The 22,870-nt window shown below is 44.8% G+C and overlaps 1 protein-coding gene across 4 annotated transcripts in view; it reads left to right on the top strand.

Moving 5' to 3' along the window:
* The window catches only part of Syt1 (Synaptotagmin 1), a 181,074-nt gene that overhangs the window by 141,014 nt on the left and 17,190 nt on the right, over positions 1-22,870 (top strand). For all 4 annotated transcript variants that reach the window (XM_055062540.1, XM_050191700.2, XM_050191698.3 and 1 more), the window contains exons 5-6: positions 2,404-2,571; positions 5,386-5,559. In XM_055062540.1, coding sequence (XP_054918515.1) covers positions 2,404-2,571; positions 5,386-5,559 — 342 coding nt within the window. The remainder of the gene's footprint in view (positions 1-2,403; positions 2,572-5,385; positions 5,560-22,870) is intronic.

The following is a 22,870-nucleotide window of genomic DNA, read 5'->3' as shown; positions in this document are numbered from 1 at the left end:
CTAGGATTTGGTAATAAACAGCTGCTGGTAGACGCGAATCGAGCAGACGTGGAATGACTGCTGAGAAGACGTTGACAAACCATCAGAACGTGGGGTAGGTTTTACACCACTTTTTGTTGCATTTCGGCTGTGTGTATATGCACGGAGACGCTTCGACAGCGATCATATTTAAAGTGACTGGGCGCGCAAAATGTTTTCGTGGGGTTCTTATCCTAATGTTTAACGCATTGGAATATATATCGTGTGAGTAAGAAAATCGTAAATGTACTTTTGAGGAATGTATTTGTATGTGTCTTTCAACAAAACAGGTAACGATGTTCTGCAAAAGCTCTCGAGCTGGCTTGATTCCAATTGTCTTCGAACAAACAAAGCGAAAAGCAACTGCCCAGTTTTCGCCGCGAAACACAGCCGATTAACGAACACTAATTTTTGGTATTGAACATCTGTCCCTTGCAGAAGGTTAACGGGACAATTTTTTTAGAGTTTACTTTGGCAGCTAACTACAATGGCCTACGTACATCCACGAAACTACGCTCACTGTCTACAATAAAATCCACATACTTTATAAATTACGCCATAATTTCCATTGCACAAATCTTGCACTCTGTATATCAGCGTCGTGCATTCTTCATATTACGTACGCAATTACCATTTACAGGCTCACGTACACCGCCACCTTGTTACCCGTTATTGTTGCATAATACACTGTGCTTAAGTTATGCTCTACCTAAATAGAATGGACTCGGTTAGATTCGCGTGTCCATTGCTTAACATACAAAGACATTGCATTCATTACTGCGTTCTTGCTTTGCTTTACAAAATTAGCCACAAAAGTATTCTATGCCCCTCTGTAGAAATTGCTTATCTGATTATTGCATACCCATCACTACGATCAATCACCCCGACAACGTTAGTTGTGCCGAATGTTCGTACTAATTACAGGCCATTTTCCTTTTCATATGCTGCATTACAAGTCCGCAATAAATTACAGACAGATCTAAAATCACCGCAGTCGTTCATCTAACCTTCTAACCTTCCCTCTTTCCTACTTGCATCATTGAATCAATGAAAATGCGATGTACTGTCGCAAACATTTTTTTTTTTCTTTGAATTCACACGCTCTTAGTTTATATAAAAGCATATAGCATAGGGACCCTCAATACATCTGCTAGAAGAGTTACGGATTGCACCTTTATATAATGCCTAATGTGTAACCCGTCAGGCAATAAAGAATTTGTGAACAAAAAAACACGTTCTGAAAATTTTCCGGGGACCATCGACGGATTACACGGAAACATTGTCTGCGGGTAGCTCGCGCTTTCTCCCAAGCGTGTGCTGAAAAGTACCACTTGGTGTATACTGGTAAAAGCTACGGGGTTCCTGCAAGTATGTTTCTTTTTATCCTTAAAAGCATTCGAGAGCACATTCTTTCGCAAAGTTCTGAGCAGCCTCGATAGATTGCAGCAGCCGTCTGATAATGTTTACACGCATTTCGTGTATTTAGCGGGCAGGTTACTTCTCAGACATTCCTCACGGAAAGGTTTTTAGCGTTGGTAAGCGTAGCCGAAGAGTCCATGAAAAGAAAAACAGCATCATCGGCTTAACCTACAAATTTCCGTGCATAGGGCCAGCGTGCTCATACGGTGCGCGACATTTCGTGCGAGTCGAAGCGAAGCGCGAGCTTGGGCTGGCTCGCGTCGCCACGCCCACGCGACCAGATCTACGTCACGCGCTCAGATCTACGTCACCCACAGAGCCCAATAAGCGCGCGTGGTTTTCCAAGCATTCCGATGGCGGTAGGTCTCGTCGCGGCACGCCGCGGCGGCCGTGGTGTTATGCTATGCTACGCAACACACGGCTTCCGAAACCGACTCTCAGAGTTCCCATAATTCCCTTGGCGCCACAGGCTGTGCTTACTCTTCTAAAGTCGGTCTATTGGCACAGTCCTTTGCACAACATGGCCTTGATTCGGGCGAGTTGTAATAGCAAATCGGTCGCAGGCAACCATCTCTGAAATGACGCTCACCACAAGAATACTGAAAACAGACATCGCTGTGTTTGTCTTCGCGCAGCGTTATTGGGACAACTGCTGTCTCTGTGCGTTTGTTGCCTCCCATCAATTCCTTGGCTGAGTTTACACCTCCAACGCGGCCACGCTCTGCAACTTGTGAATTCTGAATCACGAAAAGCCGCATTCGCGAAAAAAAAGAAGCAAACTGTCGCTGTCGTCATCATCAGCCCCGTTTAGATTCACTAATGCAGTAAGAGGCTTTCCGAGCGTTCTCTATTTACACTGAGGGCCAGCTAGTGAAACAAACAATTTCTTAACAGTCCTGACCTGTGTGAAAGACCTCGGCGCTTTTAACAGCTCTGAAACTTTCTGTTCTATGTGACCTGCTGCAGCTTGCCGTGACTGTGATCCAAGCGGAAGACCTGCCTGGGTTGGACATGTCGGGCACGTCCGACCCGTACGTCAAGGTTTATCTCCTGCCGGACAAGAAGAAGAAATACGAGACCAAAGTGCACCGCAAGACCCTCAATCCTGTCTTCAACGAGACATTCAACTTCAAGGTGGGTAGCCGGCGAAACGTAGGGGACGTGGCCGTCGTAGAGAGGCTAAGGTGTAAGGGCACGGCTACGCTGGTTGTCTGTCTGATGTGCTTCGCTCGGACTTTTAATCACAAAAGTCAAAGCACGCATTTCCATGTGAAACAGTTCGCCGACAGTGTGCGACTCTGACTAATGCAATTACCTGTCACACGCCACTCTAAATCTTTAGTCCGGCTTAATGCGAAAATTGCCAGAGCTGTCACAAATTGCCAACCTTGGCATCCCCGGTGCGATACTTTGATACCCATGAATTAAACACCGAAGTTTGATGTCAATGTTCACAAATCCAAAGTCTCAAAACCTCTAGAAGTCCAGTTGCCATAAGGTGGTGGTTGGCCCTGGCGATAGTGGCAGTGCGACTGAAGTTAGCACTGCTGCAATGTATTGTACTTATGGTCTGGACCATTTTCAAGAGGTATCTGGGTCTGACAGGCAAACAAGAAAACCCCGAATTCCTTAGTGTTGAGCGATATTTCTGCCTGAAAACAGTAGGAGTATTATGCTTTATAACGGTTTTATTTTTGCTTCTTCGCATTTGTAAAAGGAGAAAAACAATATCAAGAATAATATAAGACGTTCATTATCAACGAAATTACATTTGAGAAAACATTCGAAGTGGTAGAAGGTTCAAAAAATGAACAGCTGTTTCGTTTTATTCATTTATTGCCCGGGTATCTTACTGACTGGAGAATTCACGACCAATTTGCCCTCAGGCAAGCATAGTTTCAGTCAGTAGCGCAACTGTCTTGAATAGGCGGATGTGCCAAGTTTCAGCCCTTATCTAGGGCGAGCTTTTTCGTCCAACTGTGAAATTTCCGTTCTAAGGAACCAATATACGTTTTCCTCTCATTTCTTTTATTTTTGGTGTAAATGTCATGTATCCCATGGCAAATCAGTTCTGCAGAAATTCTCAAGGCAGTGGGAGTTTTACGAAACGAAAAACTGTCATCCTTCGAACAGTGGCAAGAAGCTACAAAGTTAACTGAATTTGCTTCCACTGCGAAACTTTTCGAAAGATCCTGTATGGGTTTATACAGAACTTTCTCAAAAAGGATTCGCAGTTGAAAAAAAAAATTTTTCTAATCCGAGAATTGAACAAGGAATCGACAGCTAACAGTGCCAGTGGCTTTTTTTTATATGGGCTAACCAGAAGGCCAGCAGATTGCAGAGCGAGGCCTACTTAATCGACAACTCGGAGCACTGGAGCAGTGTCAAGAACACAAGGCGTTAGTCCCGGGTTTAATTCCCTAGACAAGGACGAACTTTACTTCAACCGGAAAGGTTTCTTTCTGAGTAACCAGCATGGGTCATTAGCTTAGTGCTACTCTCAGTTGGAGAGAAATCTTCTCTTTCGTTAACATTTTTCGGCCTGTCGGGCTCCCGTAGAACTTACTATAGTCATATTCAATGTACCTATGCTCAGAGTTTGCGATTATTTCGTCCTTCTTCTGACGCCTAATAGCATCCGAGACAAGCTCAGATACTCGGGTCAGAAAGGCGTTGGTCACTAGTTTGATCCCTGGACAAGGAGAATGTTCCTTCAAATGGGAAGCATTCTATCTTGGAAACTGCGATAGCTTTCCGCTGTAGCTCCGTGGTAATGCCCAGTTGATGGTAACACTTCCCATTCGTTCTCTCTTTTACGAGTTTTTCTCAAGGTGAGGGGAGCAGGCACTCGGAATATCTTGCATATATCAGATACAACCACAGACATCCCCAAATGGACGCTATAATGGCGGACATAATTGGTATACATTGTGCAATCGCTCAGGTTCCCGTTTCGTACTAGAAGATACATTTCGGTGGGCCTGTTCTCGCTGCAAAATTCGAGATTAGGTAGGAGGCGAGAAGCAGGATTGGGGGTTAACCTAACTGATGACGTGGTATATTGCTGTATTCAAGAATAACCTTAGTATCACCGAGCTTATTTCAGGCATGTGACACTACAAACTGCACCAGTCGTCGGCTGACGAAGCCATAAATTGTGCATAAAATGAAATTGCAGAGCTGCACCCTTTCTGAGCAAGGCTGGTGTCAGGAAACCTATTTCCGGCATCTTATACTACCAGCACCATCAGTCGTCTACTGTGACACGAGCAAATATATTCGTAAACCTCATTCTGGCAGCTGCAGCTAGCGACACGCCTTGAGCTTGCGGCCTCTGCAGCGTTAGGTCATGGGATTAAAGTCGCACTCGTCTGTGGCCCATCTGTAAATATGGACACCTGTAGCTCCCGACCCGGCCGTACGCCTTGATAGGAACCGTGAGTCATTCAAGTTTCCATCGAAACCTGCGGCCATGCACAACCCTACGTGAGGGGAACAACAAAACACGCCAGATGGTGTGCGCCGTCCTCGGCATCTGCCTTGTTTACCCATATCTTCTGCATACAAAAGAAATGTAAATGAAATAACTCAAGGGCCGTAATCTCTGCCTGTGCTTGTATCGGTCCATGAGGTCAGTAAAGGTTAAAGTTTTGAGGATCACTTAGAGAAGCATGCTGACGGGACTCGGCACCTCGACTTCATTTCCGAATAACTTGTCGAAACCGAGCAGCATTTACTATAGTTTACAAAAAACGAGTTTCGCACATCACAAAGGAACTTAAGTACAGATTGTTAATCTAAACATTTTGCTGTCCTTTATACCACTGAATTTAAATTATTCAGGTAAATTTTCTTTTAGGCCTCACGCAAAAAAAATCGAGCCTGTGTACTTGGGGAAAACCATGCCTTCCCTTTGCGTAAACAACCGTGACTCCCTGCTCTTCCCAGGTCCCGTACGCCGAGATCACCACCAAGACGCTCGTGTTCGCCATCTTCGACTTTGACCGCTTTTCGAAGCACGACCAGATCGGGGAGGTCAAAGTGCCCATGAATACAATTGACCTCGCTCAGACTATCGAGGAGTGGAGGGACCTGACTGGCGTTGAGGGCGAACAAGGACAGGTCAGTGACCTTTGACCCCGCACCCTTCATTTGCTTTCAACCGCAGTGTCCTCCGTGGTTTGATGCAGAAGCTCGTTGTTCGGTGTCGCATCCTTTTATTGACGTTTCTGTGCCAGCACAAGACCATTTAATTCAGGTCGGTGAAAGTACATTCATGGCCGCTGTTCACTATATACATTAGAATTCTGATTCTAGGTCATGCCTGTACAAATGCGCCGCGCTGCGTCTATCTTTTCACACTTTTCCCGAAGTAGCACCTGTTTCTGAACCGTACTCGTGCGTAGGATCCACAATCATTTTCTAACATTGAAACGAAAATCAGGCGTGAAATATCAAAATTGGTCATAATTCTCCCTAACACTCTGGAAATACCTGTGTCGCAACTATGCTTCAAAGCAAGTACTGGCATTTCACGGGCAAAGTTTGCCGCTTTAATTTCTAGCGGCAAATTCACTTCTCAGTCCTGCTTGAAAAAAGAGGTTACCGTTACTTTCACTTTAAGGCTTCACCTAAATAGTTTCATCAATTACTCATATGCCACAGAAACAATAGAGTGAACTGGCTCGTTTACAACCTATTATGAGCTTTGTGAGTTTTAATAGTTTAACCGCTATGAAGTGATGTCATATATTTAAGTTGAAGTGTCCAGCTGACGCCCATGTGAACAAAATTTTGCAAACAACATGCATGTATGGTCTGCAACGCTTCGACCAAGCTCGGCTGTTGAGGTAGTATGGTTTTCGTAGGTGTGCTGATAACGGCAATATCGGGTGTGTTAACGTATAGTTTAGACTAACGTGAACGCCTTAAAAGCATGCCTTATGCAACCCATTCGTTTCTTTAAAGAAGATGAAGTGTTTATTCCGGCAAAGTGTAATACGGTTTGGTTGACAGTATTATCTGGATGCTCAGTCTATGTGGCTAGCTTTTGATCCCTACCATCTCATGGTAACTGAAAGTTTTTTCTGTGAAAACTCTAAAGAGAAAGGTGTCATGTCCAGTGCCATACCCAAATGCATTTGCGGGTAACATTTATTTACGATACTAACGTTGCCTGCAATCAGGAATGTGTGAAACATTATGCTATTCAAACATATATATTAAGGTGCACAAAGGCTTATTTTTTATTTAAGTGTTGGAAAAAGGCAACGTATGCATAAACAAACAATTGCTTTTAGTGCGAACAAGTATTCCCATTCTAAAGGTAGCAAAAGTGTTCTGGCAAATAATTTTTCATGTGCTGCTTGAAACACCCCTTGGTAAATGTATAATTTTGGCCTCGGGCTCTTCCTCTTAACTGGAAAAGACGTGGACAGTTCTCATAATGCTTCTGTCTTTACCTTTTAGATGCTATCCGAATGCTCTGGCAATCAGTTGAGCTAAGGACCTAATGTTGCAATTACTTGCACTGAGACATTTCAATTAACGTCATTCACCAAACAAGACAGATTTCGCTAGGAAACAGCTAGCGCTACAGTAGCTCTAAGACAAAGACCTTTTTATTGTTTTCCGGGAGGTATTTGGACACTCATCTAGGGTCGAGAAACGTGCCGGGTGCTTTGTCAGCACATCTTACGAAGTTCTTAAGCATTAAGTATAGACGCATCGGTAAACGTTTCCGGTACCATTTCCCCAATAAGTCTCACGGCTTAGCCCCGTGGCGGAGCCAGAAAAACGTCATCAGTGCGCATTTTGACCAGTGCAATCGACGGCCACTTTGTCAAATATGTGCTGGGAACTCTACGGGAACATTCCATGTGGCAGACGCGCTACCAGACAGGTAAAACGAAATGGAACGGTCTGGTAAACTACATTTCCGAAAGCCGAAGTCGCAACCCTGGTACAGTACGGTTGGCACATTCCTTTCCCCTTTTGCTTCTGCATGAAACGTTATACTGCAAGACGCACGTGCAAGCCGCCTGTATTTCTGCATGCGTGAACATTTGTTGTGGGCACCTCTCCGTGTCTGCATTTCTTGGACAGCTTGGGCATGAGCTTGCCGCACGACTTTCCGAATGCTGCAACCCCACCATTTCCTGATCGATAGCCGCCCTTTGTCGAATTTTCGTTCACTTCATTTTTTTCTTTACTTTTTCCCTCTCCCCACGTTCTGTGTCTCTCGGTGTTAGAGGTACTACTGTGGCTACGCTGCTACGCCGCCATGTTGTAGCGGCACCAGATGCACAAGGTGTCCTGTCAGCACCTTGTCCTGTATTTTCTTTTGCCGAGTTTGTCTCGCGTAGGATGCGAGGGACAGACGGAACAGAGAACATTGTGTCGTATGTGTGTATGTCGTCAGCGGCAGCGAAAGGGACTCTGTGTCACGTGCCACATTTGAGGCTTTCGGGCACTTGGGCAATGTGTAAGACGTTACGTGATGTGCTGTGAAATTTCCAGAACACGTCTGGACTGTTTCGATGCAGCTTATGTCATACGCAAAGCGAGAGACTTAAAGCGTGCTTTTGAATGTGCAACTCTGCAACAAGGCAACATACTGTTTAGTGCAAGGCAATTTTGTGAGCATGGGACTGTTAATTAATCTTTGGCGTAAAGTCACGTGTGTACACAGACATTACGAAGTAACAAATTCGTATTGAGCTTTCTCTATACTGTCCTACGCCTAACTAGCACATCTTTCCATGTTCGAAGTTATCCGTATGTAGCAAGTGGCTACCATTTTTGTATTTCAAACAAGAAAGCTTCCTTCTGGCAAATGTTTCTTTTAGGTGCCTAACGTCTTGCATATATATAGTAGAAACAGCTTGGTCTGAGCTCTTAATTATTAGTAAACGCCTCATGAAAGCCTAGACGATGTCACACAGCCCCTTTTGCTCAGCGTCAACAGTAGAAGTTGATGTGGTGAGTTGGTTAGGCATAATTGACTGCAGAAATGAAACAAACCACCACAGACTCACCGTTGCACTTGATTAGCGTCGAGTTTTGTCACCGTAGTCTACACTTAGATGACGCCCCCCCTGTACGAACACGTGACCTTTCACAACACCATGTAGAAGTAGACTGTCCAGCTCTATTTGTATAGAGCTTGTTCTTTTTGTTGTTGTGGTAGCGTACCAAGCGCTCCGACATGACCTAGTCACTTGACCACTTTCACCCCACGCCAATCCAGACCATGAAGCCCATTGCACTGCCTTTCTTTATAAATTATTCAATTATAAATTGTTCTTTCATGTCCCCACGCGCCGTGGCGTTCAACTACGTTCTAGAGAAACAAGCAAGAACGTGAGCTAGAATGTGCGAACTGCATTAAGCTTACTTTGATTAGGGCAGATCTGTGGCTGAACGTTTGCAATAAAACAGTTTCCTAGCCTGCTGTGTTAGAAAACCAAACACACTGCGAGATTTGCATATATATTACAAAAGGAGAATCCTTCCTAGGCTGAAAAAAAGGCTTGTTCAAAAAATTAGGCCATTCCGGAAGAATAACCTTGTACGCAAACTCGTACTCAGAATACTCCTGCCTCAAAATTTCGCATCAAGCTCACATTTAGGTCGCAAACTGTATACTGAGTACATTATTGAAGGCGATAAATCATTGCAAAAATTTTCACGCTTCCTTGGAAATTTCAGATCGAAAATATTCTTCCGCATTTGTAAGCTTATTTATAGCGGACTACCTTTTTTCGATTGTTTTAACGTTCTTTAGTTCCTGAAAACCCTTTGTGGTCATAGGATTGGCTTTATGCATAATCCTTGAGGTAAACTTTTTGTCTATTTGCCACCAGATACTGATTTTCCAAAATATTTCTCGTATAAAACATTACCATTCTCTCTTCCTAAATATTATGACAATGACCTAGCGCATATGCTCAGATAGTTTGTTCGCGAACTCATCTTTGTTCTTGTACTCAGTCCTTACAGCTTCGAAAAGAAACAGTTGTGCCAAGGTGAAGCTTTGATGTATTTTTTTTCTGGGCTTAAGAAGGCAGTGAGGATTTTTTTTCGCTGGCACGAAATGCTACATAATTTATTTGATTTCTCCTTCGAATGCATTATTACTAGCTTTACCTAATATCTTGACGAGTATTTACCAAATACTTGAAAGGGAGATTTGAATGCTAGTATACCGATCATCCTCCAGTTTGCGTGCCAAAATGCAAATGCTTCGATGTATTTGCACACTTTAAGACGGAACCAAGAGGATTAGCACGACAGGGAACGCGGCGGGAAGGAATTGTAGATTTCACAAGAGCGCGTACAAGAATTACAGTCACGATAATGCTAGACGTGCTGCATTATGCACTGTCTTTGGTCGGTATGAACCGGACTGCCTAAATGACAATGCCCTTCCAGTTGTCAGTAACAGCTTTGCGGTGCTCGGACATGTTTTCTAGTGCGTACCGAGTTTTTTAGAAGGAAATCTTCGACTACCCTTTGGTAGCTTTTTGAATTCCAGAACGAAAGTATATGTTCGTATATGCCAGTGAAGGTGGCCCATGCTACATTTCTGTAAATGGTCGAGCCTTGCAGCTCAAGCAACCTGGCTGCCTCTGTGGGCTCTGGTTTTGTGTGGCGGCGCATGCGTTGTGCTGGCCGTGAGTGTGAAGTGGTGGTCATATGTGGAGCATTCTTCTTTTTTCTTTCTATCCCTTATTTCCGTTCAGTTTCGTTTGGTACATCCCTGGCATAACGACCAGCGGAACAAGCAGCATGACCTGTTTGTCGACCTGTGCTGGCAGCGAATGTCCCAAAACCACGAGCAGTGTTTCGTTCGGCACGAAACGGGTCCAGTACGAGGGCAGGGCACCACGTCTGCCGCACTCACTCACGAGTCTGTCTGTGGCTGTGTTTCCTCCCATGGCACAAGAGAGGCATCCGTCTCCACTGAATGCGACGGTCGTGCCACGTTAGCAATGCAGGCAATGCAGGGGTGCTAAACTTTCGCTGTGAGGATTTAGGTTGTCTTCGGCAACGAATATAATTGAGAATCATTGTGTATGTACGTATATCTCGCGTTTCGCAGAAGACACTATGTTCACCCTACTTTGGCAGCTCAGTTGTGCAATAGCAAAATAATCTTTCTTTTTATTCTCAAAGTCATGTATGCTACGAATGTAAAATTTCCGTGAAAAAGTTCGGAAGCGCGAACATCCAGCTGAGCACAACAATTATTACAACTTGCATCATTACTGTGAAGCTTGAAGCTTCGAATGTATGTTTATAGTTTACAGGAATTTGTGTCATGAATCGGACTTCGATTGCTTTCAAGATTTGATGTTCCACGTCGCATAAACTTATCAAGCAATACTATATATGGCTTGTCTATAATGTATGTTGCGAACTAAAGCCATGTTAACTCCTTGCATGTAGAATGTCACCATGTTTACAGCATCATGGCACTTATTCTCCTGGCAAACGTTTGCTGTATAGACTGCCGTAGACAACTTCCGCAGAGTTATATTTGCGAGCACTCATGCATTGTTGCTTACTCTTCATATTTCAATATGAAAACATCATACGTCTTTAAGCAAACGCAGCAGGGTGCACATTTAATGTTCAGCAGATGACATTTTACAATTATCAGGTCGAGTTGCAAACTCGCCTTTGAGTCATTGCACGAACGTGTTAATATATTCTCTAACAGCATTTAACTATGCTCACGCACGCTACATTACCCCGTAACCACCAGCAACAGAAGCTTCCCACTACATTACGTGGATATAAAAACCTTTGAAAAGCATGTGGGGGGCAGCATTCAACACATTCGATATGTTCTATGTTATACCGGATTGAAAGACTGTGACCATAGGCTTCACACATGTTGAATTTTAAGTCTTGTAATGCGACTTTAGAACTATTGTAAACCTCTGCCACTAATTCAACATTGCACGACAGCTGTCACATCATATGTACTAAAATGAATGCTATGTTGTTTTCGCGAAACATTAAATTATTGTAGTCGATATTATTACGCGATTTCATTGGCTCAATACTTTCATTGCAGAGATTCATATCGATTAGTTGCGATGGATTTTTTATTGCCTAGCATTTTACAACGGGTATCGTTATCAACGGTACATCGTTTTACTGAGCTGTATAACCATGACATTTCAGTCATATTTCAGTCATCACATTTCTCGGTACATTAACAGTGTTTTTGCCGCAACAATTTCTTTTGAGCAGTACGAGCGTGGACTTAATTAAGCATCGGGTTTTGAAGAGACGTCATACTTCGAACACCGAGCCTAAGGTCATGCGTAAGAACCAGTGGAAATCAATGATGTCATACAATTAGAAATCAATTCAAATCATCATTTTCCGGCAACCTTTCTTCCGCATAAATGATTGCCGAATTTGAGAAGCGAACCTTCTATAAAAGTTCCAATTGCCATGCATCAACGAATACGTTCTTAAATTTTCTTGTTTCCTTTTTTAAACTGCCTCTTTACCAAGCGATTCTAGCACAGTTCTATAGTAACACTGTGCAGCTGCTTACAATAGTCGCCGCTCGTGCTGCAAAAAAGAAATTATATGTAGAACATCTCGCGTCCACTGACCTGTCTGGAATGCCTACTTATAAACACACTATATTAGAATGGCTCTCAGACGGGTTTCTCAACACTTATGCCAACACTGGGAACAGAGAAAAATATGCGCAAACAGACAAAGGACGTATATGTGTACGCGTTTTATCTGCATTTATTTGCTCTGGCTTGTTACCTACCCAATATGAGCTCCTGATCGGAAACAATTAGACTGAAGCCACATTCGTCAACACCGTTAACGTATACGCTCCGCAATCGGCGAGCAAACTATCGAGATCTAAATACCCTTGAATACCCTTATTTCTTTTTCACATCTCTTTTTTCTTCCTGAAGCTTTCTTCTTTTACGCCTCTACTCTTTTTTTAATTCACGCTACATTCCCAGTCTTCTTTTTTCATGTCCTCTTTTTCGTACATGGTCTGCTCGCCGCTCCTCCGTGTCGCATCGCAAAAAAAAAAAAACTTCTATCTCTTTGAAACCCCTTTCTCTCTTTGGGATCATGGCCCACCTGCTCCCTCCCAAACCTGCTGCGGAACGCACGGCTGCCCGTAAGTATTGCCGCCCGTCGCCGCCACGCGGCGGTGACGTCGCCCGTTGTTTTCCCTCTATCTCTCTATTACTCCCCTCCCTCGCCTCCGCGCCTGCGCAGTGCATGTCCTATTTCTGGCTTGCACCCGTACTCTCTTTCTCTCTCATATACTTTGTGATTCTCTCTCCTCACCCAATTTTTGGATCCGGAAGTACTTCCCTTGCCCTCATTTCTTACCATGTTCACGCTCCTGCAGCAGAGCTGGTGGTGACTCCTGGAACGTGGCTTCTCCGCCTGACCCTCTACGGCGTGCTCCCGTTACGGGGCCTCTGTCCCGTTTACACCCATCACGTGTATCTTTATCACCGCCACCATCTCACCAAACCTCACTTGCGTGGTGGTGACCGTGTGTTTGTGCCTTGGCGATTCACTACCTCACGTCTGTTTCTAGATTATTGTTCTTAACTAACGCGTAACGGTGCTCGCGGTGTAATCTGCTGTGGCGCCTTTCATGCTTAATATTGTCGAAATACATGAATGCTAAGCAGGACGGTCGATCAACTTTTTCTTCTTCGTTATGCTTTCCTAAAATGCCGATATATGTCATTATCGCCCCGCAGACGCCTAAATATCTACTAAGCAATGTCTTCTCATCGTACGCATTCTCTTTCATTCACAATTTCTAACGGGGGGCGACCACGATCTGCTAAATATTTGCAACAATATGTATATGCTGAGGTTATTGCAATTACTGCGTAGTGAAACTTACTAGCACTCGTCCAAATTTCAGCGTTGCTTATTTGACACTTGCGTAGCACTTCTAGGAATGCATACAAGACAGATATTCACAGTAAGATTGAGACGTGAAGTAATCAACAGTATTCGAATCAGGGCTGTCTCAGGCTTGAGCCAGTTCGGTATGCAGCCTCGCTTAGATCAGAGCGAGAACAGATCACCTTGCCGAAACATGGACTCCAGCGTCCAAGACAAACCCTTAGGAAAACGCTGACTCAAACCTGAGTCATACCTGGTTATCCCTGGTTATAACTGCTTATCCCTGGTTCGAATACGGTTCATCACGTCTAGAGAATGCGCTTTACGGTACTTCGCCACGCTGCAGTCTCTGTGACCACCTAATGCCTTCAGCCCCTTGGTTCCTTGCGGCATTAAAACCCATCACTGAACAAAGCGTATATGAGATACAATTTCTGGTATTGTCCACCACAATCGCTTATTTAGTTTTCTGATAGCAAATGACACTTCAGCGAAATTGTGACAGAGAAGTGCTGACACCCAAGCCCTTTCTTGATAACACGGGAAACTTTCTTTGCTTCTCTTGATAAGACTCAACTCCCTGCACGCAACGTTGAGGCTGCGAAAATTGCACCGACGTGCCTCCTCATTACGTGTCATAGCATCCTGCATTATTTTAATACGTGCCCGTAAAAGATGTCAAAACTAAGCATCCCTCAAAGTGATGCCCACTTTCCTACTAGTTGGTACCAGTTAATTAGTCATGATTAAGGTCACGTTAACTTGCTTTCATCGCATGCTATGCGGAAGCAAAGGAGCGGGCATGGAGAGGCAACAATAGCACCCCGCTAAATTCTTCCATTCTCTAGAACGAATGGGTATAAACGACTGGTAACTTGATGCGCCACACTGAATTCATAACTCGGCACATCTCGCACGCGCTCAGTTTGTGAATGCAACACGCGCTTCACCGTGAAGACTTCGCTTGACAGCGAAACTGGCGTTCATTTAGCCGTAATACAACAGTTATTACACGAACACGAATAGACAAAAGAACAGCAACCAAGAGTCAGCGCCGAGGAGGCAAGCTGAGTGGAGGGGGGGTTCAGGGGGCGTATTCTGTAAGTGTCCATGGAAGGACATGATGCCCATTTCGTCCTGTGCTGAAGTTCTGATTGGCTGGGCTGAGGTACGCGTTAGAAGGGGAAAGGCATCCCCAGCCAATCAGCACACCAGCAGCACATGAAATGTACATATGCACTAGGTGGACACTTGCAGAATACCCCCCTCATCTCAGTTGATTGATGATGTTTCGGGTATGGGCTGGGCATAAATAATGTTTTCTGCAATCTTTATTCGACCTCCAGCTCCGGAAGCAAGAGTGGTCAGGGGCGCCTGTTCTACTACGCTTTTTCATGCTTCTTTGACAATCAAGAAAAAAAAGAAACCAAATGTTTATTCGCTATTTTGTTCAAACGAACTGTAGCAATTGCATCAGTGCTGCAATTTCCCTATTTGACTGTAACTCGATCTGCACGCCGCCTTGCACTTTTCTGTGATCACCGTGCAGTGACCCTACCCTCAGTACCGCTATCCCCTCGACGACACTCGTCACCCACAACGGCACATCATTCCTGTGCATTCATCGCTCACATCGTTCACAAGCACACACCCCAAAGCAGCATTCTTCGCAGGTTGCCGTTAGAATTCTTTGTTGGAGCGCAGAAAGACCTTTGCTGCAGACGCAGCTTGATGCCCCTGTGGAATCTAACGGCGCAGCTTGCGCGCCCAGCGTACATTTGACATTCCATTTGTTGTATCCTTGTGCCGTCATCTGCTTCACCGTACCACGGCCAGTGTCTTTGATTGGTTTGCGCATCGAGAGCATGGATTTGAGTTTTATGCTCGCCCCCTTCGGAGACTTAACTGTCATCGTTTTTGAACTTCAGCTCGCCGTCTCTAAGTTTTAGTGGCGCTAACACGCAGCTTCCCGTGAGGCAACCACGTGTTATCATGACATAAACTCACGAACCCGAGAACGCAGGCAGCGCTCAAAGGCAGCACGAAGCCACAGTCCTTTGTCTTGTCTTTGAGTGCTGTTGTGTTGTGACGACGTACCTGAAAGTTGCGGCAGTCTATTTCCCTATGAAACGCCATGTATGCGGTCGATATTGGGAAAATGCTGTAGTGCGGTCGCGTGAAATCACGAACTCTGGCTTCTCATACGTTTTTATCTTCAAGTACAAGGATGTCTTTCAGAACGTGCGAGAGTTCGCAACAATCACAAGCAGTAATTTTACGCGTATATGCAGTTGAGCGTCACCACCTGAGTTCGTGGTTCGCGTTGGAAATCCTTGGCCAATTTTCTGAACTTGTGCTTACGAGCGCTGAAACACATGTGTGTCTTGGCCGAAATTGATGATTCGTTCTTCTTCGAAATACAGCGCACTTCTTGGCGCATGGACAGATGCTGCACCCCACAAACATGGGTTCGTACATACGTCAACAAGCGCACTGCATTGAGAACAGTAATAACAAACCAACTCCTTGGCATGTACATTCCTTCATCCATCCGTTCCCGAAAAATTGTCAGCTGTGCCGCCGAGCTAAGCCTCGTAATGCCAAACGCGCGTAGTTCGTAGAGGGTTCAGGGAGGTCAGAACTCCCGGACAATGCGCAGAAATATGCACAATGATCGAAGAAACCAATATTTTCGTCCATTATGGCGTCAAGCTACCGTGGAGAAGTCAGGGAAGAGCTTGATTTCCGAAAACATTAGGCAACTACGATAGGGCCCGAATGCGTCTGTCCGGAGTAATCTTCTAAAGTGGCAAGGTCTCGTTGCACCTTACGCAGTTAAGATATTCTCATTAAAACATTTGCATTGTTCCTTTAGAGAGATATAGCCCCAGTGAAATGCTATGCATAGCATGCACGAGAGACACACAACCCCTTGCTGAGCACACTTACTGTACTGTGAACTATATAACGGCTGCTTGCAGCGGGCGGATTATAAAGAGACAATGGTCCTCGGACCTTGTTCTTTTGATTGGTTTCTTGTATGTTTGTCTGTTATGCAAGTGGTCAGGGCTACAGATTGTCGTACCTCTCCTGAACAAAACACGCTTGGTGCTGCCAGAAGTTTATTTTCTACAGGACGCGCTGTGAGATACACCGAATGTCACCTTGAGCTCCGTGCGGACTCGACACCGCAGCGATTGGTGTCGGGTCTCCCTACCTAATTTAAGAGCACGATCTCTCCGAAGTAGCTCATGTGATATGGAAGTGCCACTGTGATGAGAGTAATGTATCCGTTGCTGTTGCCTCTTATATAAACGAGCAACCTGGCCGGCGTCGCTTGACGTAATTTTGAAATGCCTGGCCTTCAGTGTACGCCGAGATGGCCTCCGGTGTGCGTCTCAAGCTAGACTGCAAAAGTTGGATAAGCCAGGATCAGCTTACCTCCGTCGTTTTTCCTGAAGCTCGTCTTTCGAACTCAAGGGCCCAGTACTTGCGAATTTCTTGACGTGATACCGAGGAACTCACGTCCTAATAAGTGCAAGATATGCGTTCTGTAGTTACTAACGGAGTTATTCAGTGTAACGTCTTCCAGATGGCGCTTGACGAATAAGATACGACGTTTAGTGGAGAGCTCAGCCCTGCTCTCGACAACCTGTCGTTTCTTCACCAGTGCCAAAGGCGCGATTCATGATTGTTTTTTTTTTTTGCTTTTGTTATTTGCGCCATGGCTCCGTGAAATAAACCCGCCGCCTCACACGTGGCAGAAGAACGCCACGGCCACTTAGACACCTAGGCGGTTTCTATACGCCTGACGTCGTGGTTTGCAGCGAAGCGGAAGCACGCAAAGAGCAAGTTTGCTAGCACACTTCCGCCGTCGCATGAAACGACGATTTATGGCGATGGTGTGCTGGCCGCGGAGATCGTTATTCTCGTCCGAAATGGCCACAACGCGCTCACGCTGGCACCTTCTCTGCACGCAAAGGGCGGGCAACACTACCATTACGCCAGACCGCTGCACATAAAGGACATGCTTGCTCAGTGTTTAACGCTCGCTACAGCGAACTAAAACACTAAAAGCAAAGGCGATGGTTACACATGTCTGACACTGTTACAGCGCGTTCCACGCAAGAAGCACGGTGCTTAGTTACGGCTTCTTGGGCGCGATTCTTCTAAGCACTCGTGTTGGCGGGTCGCATGGCACCGAGGCCCATGTATTAAAGACGTCGCGACATTCTGCTGTTGTCGCTTGTCGTGTTGCAAGCCACTGTGGGGCGACAGGCGATCGGAATTAGGTTCCCCTTCCGGTGTGTGCTCACGTTTTCGACCCTCGTTTGTCGTAATGGTGTGAACTTGTTTGCACAGCGAACTATGCGATACGTGATCGGCACCAATTAGAAGTTCAGATGTATTTTTTAAAGTTCTTTATGGAAAAAATAACGAGCTTGCAATGTACGAGAGATAAACACCCAGGATGTCCAAATGGTTGAGTGGGAGGGACTTCAAAATTTTGATGCCCCTTTGAGGTGCCGCATGTCTGAGGAGATGATACTGAACACATCGCCCTCGAAAGGAGTCAGCACAGATGGTTTCATTTCTGACGCGAAACGAAAATTGCGACTTCTCAATTCGTCCAACAAATGCTATACTCGCGGCGCATTTGGGATTTGACCTTCCTCCATCACATTCCTATCTGTCTCGAAGCTTCGTCGAAAACGATGAGACCTTCTTTTGTTACCGATTTGGTAGAATGCGTCGGTAAACTCGTTGGTAGTTGGTTGTTTCTTAAGCTTCTCAGAATTCTAGGGTTACTCAATGTTTCGTCTTTATAGCTGGCGAAGAATTACGACTTTGAGCTCATTCCATGGTTGTTTTCACGAGAACATTCGGTGAAGAAAAGCGCCTTTCTGTCGTTACGATGACATAGCCTCTGTTTGTTCACAAACACATCGCTTGACGGCTGCCATGTTTTCTGCAAGTCTTCAGGGATACTTGTGAGCCAAGTCTTTCGAAAACCAGGAATATGGATGGAATACAGGGACCAACGTAAAGGCAAAGCTGTGGCGCCGGCACAATTCTATGTGCTGTACGGAATCACGGAAACGAAACACAAGCGCTTACTACCTATTTCTGCTTCAGTACAAGCGTCTAGACGTGCGCCACCACAACCACGATGGCTAATGAACCAGGCTACTATTATCTCGGCGAATCAAAACATAAACACTCGGTGGTCGCGCTCTTCCAAGTCTACTGGCGATGGAACTGTGGCAGCCAAACTTTGGCTTGGGCTCGAACTCACTGAAACAAAAAGCATTGCTAACATGAGGACCAGGGTATAAATGGTGACTACTCGATGAGTGAGAAGACTAAAGGAATCCAAAGAATTCCATTTTTGTTAACTACAACAGTGTGAAGAAAGCACATAATGAAGCTAAAAATAGCCATAGCCGAAGTTACATGTTATGTTTAGTGGAAAATGGAAATTATAGTTCAAGTCAAATAGCAAGCGAAGTGGAAATGAATGCGAACGAAAAGGTAACTTGCTGCAGGTGGGTGCCTAACTGACATCTTCCACATTGCGCTTGCAGGGATTTACCAATTTAATCTACCGCGGCGTCGATCATGAGGAGTATATTTGTGTATGTTCAAAAGATTAACCCTAGGATTGTTAGCCAGCGCTCCTCGTGACCACTGCGGTGGGGAGGCTGCTCTACCATCAGCGATAGTGCCAATGCATGTGCGTTCCTGCATTACGCCCCCGCTTGAATAGAGCTGATGCGGCCGAGGACGAAATCAAAGGTCTCGTGCGAAATCAATAGCTGTCAATCTCCTGCTAAGGGCAACCTCGACAGTCATGCTTATGGCACTAGTTGCTGACGTCAGGCATAGGCGACAAATGTTGCGAAATAAGGATTTATGTCGTTAATTATTCAGCAAAGTCAATTGCGAAAGGTCGGTTATAAGTGGTGCACTGTACAAAGGTTGAGACATATACCTTGGTTACTTCGTTTCTCCTTGTTCCAACAGTGGCCGTAAAACGTAAATTTTCCTTTTTCATTCAATATTAAGAATTATTCCGACCAAGTAGGGCCCTGTTCACGCTCGACCAAAATAAGTTACTCCTGCACACGAAATTATTTGGATGTTTTTATAGGCGCCAGGGAAAAAAAAAGGATTTTTCTTAGAAATTGCATAAGAAGGGTACGTGCACAAGTCGAAAAATAACTGGAAATGGGACTGCAAAAGACGTTTTAGCTTTCCATCGATTCGAAATAGAAGAAAGGGTTTAATATCTTGAACCATGAAGCAATTGTGAAAAATTTAACGTCGTTTATAGTAATCGAATACATACAGTTTATATTTGTCGCTAATAGTGCTCGCTAAACGCTCCTAAAAAACCACGCTTGTCCTCGTGGTGAAATTAAGCTGTTGATGAAAAGCCCTTCGATCAGGAAAAAGTATGTTTGAAAGGCTGTGTCACCAACCAACTCAAAGCAAAAAAAGAAGTATATTTCACGCTTCGCGTTCCATACCTGACCTTTGCACACGATACTCACAATGGGTTCACATGGGCTTTTGTGAACAAGGGTTCCGTACGGAACCCATTCTGTACGGAACCACTGTAAACAGTTCCACACGGAACTTCATGGTTGTTGTGAACTAGGGTTCCAGTGATTTCATTCTTTTGACGTTATCAGTAACCCGACCTTTCATTCAGGTGTGCATGGTACTCCTCAGCTATAGTAATGGAATAACATTGTCAGAATCTCAGAATCGGCTCGTGGCACGCATCCTCCGGGATCGGCCCGAAGCTGCAAGCAACAATAAAGCGCTCGTGAGGATACATATCTTGAACTGGCACCGAGATCAGCCCATCTTGGCGCCTTCGATGATCGGCCGGCTTCCTTTTTCGTCGACACGAACAACAAAGACCAATGAATGTCGTGTATAGCACTATCGATCGCATTAAAGGTAAATGCGAAAGTGATATCCCTGGGCAATACTTCGGCACACAGGCGGTCGTGGTTCGCCTCACGCGTCGACAAAGGTCAAGACCCTCTGATGGCGTTAAGACATTGTCGGGATGCAGGACTTGATAGCAGTGGCATGTTCCTGATATGGTGAGGCACGAAGCACTATGTGTCGCCAGCTTCGTAAAACTGTGGTAGACCTGTAAACACCGAGGCAATCTACGCCGTCTGTTTATAGTAAGCTCCGGGTGTGATGACTCACACGGGAAGGAGATGAATTACTTCTGCGTCAGCCCAAGGCAATAAATGTGAGCTTCTGTGAACAAAAAGGCTAATGGTAGCCGACAGTTCCTTATTTTCGTATTTTGATACATTCGTGCGTTTACTGTATCAAAAGCACCGTGGGAGTTCTCAAGACTGGGCGTCTAAAACTCGTTAGGTTTATGCGTGAAAGCGTTTTATAGCTATGCAGACAATGGAGCCAAGATGCATTATGTGGTCGGGATGTCTGATGGTGCGCAGCCACCTTAAGCGGCCAAAGGCTTTAGAGTTCATTAAGCTGGCGACGGTGTTTTCACTACATAAAAGACTAACTTCCAGTGTCATGAGTCCTTTGCTGACGAGTGGTGCTTTGCTGTTGAAAAGCCCGTGTTTTGCTTTTCGGAAGCTTCGTGAATGATTTTTTTTTTTAGTTTCTACAACGTCGTTAACAACCTGGCCCTAGCTGTAATCTGTTTGAAGCTTCAAGGCAGGCTGGAGGATTGTCAGAGTAACGCGCGACAATTTTCATTGCTAAATGGAGTTTATAGATGAACTCGGGACATGAAAGACGCCGGAAATTTTCTTTGCCCAAGAAAAATCATAGTACGCTACTTGAAGAAAGCTGCATGACCTCAGTTTAAATCTAAAAGACCAAATCCGCTCAGGTAAATTGAAGGACCCTTAACTTCCACGCGCAGCTCTTCCTTAGAAGTTAGTGTTACTCAACTAAACCTGATTGAGCCAAACAAAAGGTGACTCCTGTGTAAAGCGCACTGAAAAGAAGGGTTAGACAGCTGAAGAAAGGAACGACAGCTCGGAGCGTTTTGGTGCCAGCTTCTTTGCCTTTCAACCTTCCTATAGTCAGCACAGACATTCTTCTCTGATTTTTTTTCCCACGTGTTTTCTGATTTTTCTGAAGTGAAGTTTCGTTCGAGCACTCGTTTTGAAAAAAAGAACTTCGTCGTACTAGCAGACTTGTGGCGACAAGTCCCTTTTCTTATATACACTCTGTGCTGCGCAAATTAAGAAAGTGTGTTTCATTATAATGCTGGTATGAACTTCCCTGCATGACCGGAGGCGCCTGCCCCAATAACCAGCCACGGAAGGCGTGAGCAGGCATAAGCCTAACTCACGGCAACATTGTCATCAGAGGATGAAAAATCTTAAAAATACGTTAGACACCAAGTTTAACATTATGTATTTTCGTGCGTGTGACTTTATTGAATTTTCGTGTCGGCGAAAATTATTATGCAAAATACGAGGAACATTCCCACTGACGCGTTGTGCGTTAATGTGTATGCAACGCATCAGATGCCAGAAGCTTTTGTGCGCAGAGTCGCTAATTTCTCAAACAAGATCACGTGGGATGAACCACTGCGTTATGCTTGAAAAAAATTTCGTAATAATGTATTTTACAACTGCGCAATTAATGTTTTTTTCTCGGCGTGGATGATACCCCCATCGATGTCCTCGCTTTCAGTGTGCTTTTTGCAACTGCATAATAGACGATGTAATTTTATCTGCCAAGTGTATATAGCATTTCGTAAAGCCCGGTAGTGGGCTAGAATTGGTTCCCGAAAATATATTCACATTATTTTTTAGTGAACATGCTTTCGGTTACGACCGTGAGCAACTGTAAGTCTGCGTTTACCCTTCCATCTCTGGCAAAGGTTTAACCAGCACCATCCCCATGTCTACTGCTAACTTTTCGAACTTTAAGAAACTTTTTTGTTACTGGTTGCACTTCCTTGCACCGGTGAAAATCCATTTACGTTTATTTCGCAAACGTCGCTACAGTTTTTCAAGGTGTCAAAAGATGCAGTCACCAAGGATAAAACAAAAAATTAGAAAACGACGTTTCGGGTCCCGTACGGATACATTGATCATAATGAAGATGTACGCGTGTGCGCGCAACACGGGCATGGGCGTGCCGTGCTTACATTTTCATTGTCATCAAGGGACACGTACGGGGCCCGAAATCTCATGTTTTACTTTTAGTTTAATTTTATCCATGGCGAGTGCATGTTCTTTTTATTTTTTTGCAGAAGTGTGTTTCCTCGCCAGACGAGTTTTCGTCGAACACTGGACTATACAGTTTAGCAGAATAGTCGCTACCTGGGTCAGTTCGTACATATTCTTGAAAGTTAAACCAGTCAAACGATGAAGAACAAAGCAGAGACGTGCAACACATAACGACTGGTGTCGTTGTGTGTGCTCAAGTATATAGTTTACATTCCTTATATTTTGAAAGTTGGCGAAGCAAGTTTTGCTTTGTC

The sequence above is a fragment of the Dermacentor andersoni genome, chromosome 10, assembly GCF_023375885.2.
Source record: "Dermacentor andersoni chromosome 10, qqDerAnde1_hic_scaffold, whole genome shotgun sequence".
NCBI lineage: Eukaryota > Metazoa > Arthropoda > Arachnida > Ixodida > Ixodidae > Dermacentor > Dermacentor andersoni.
This window is presented reverse-complemented; position numbering and strand designations above follow the sequence as displayed.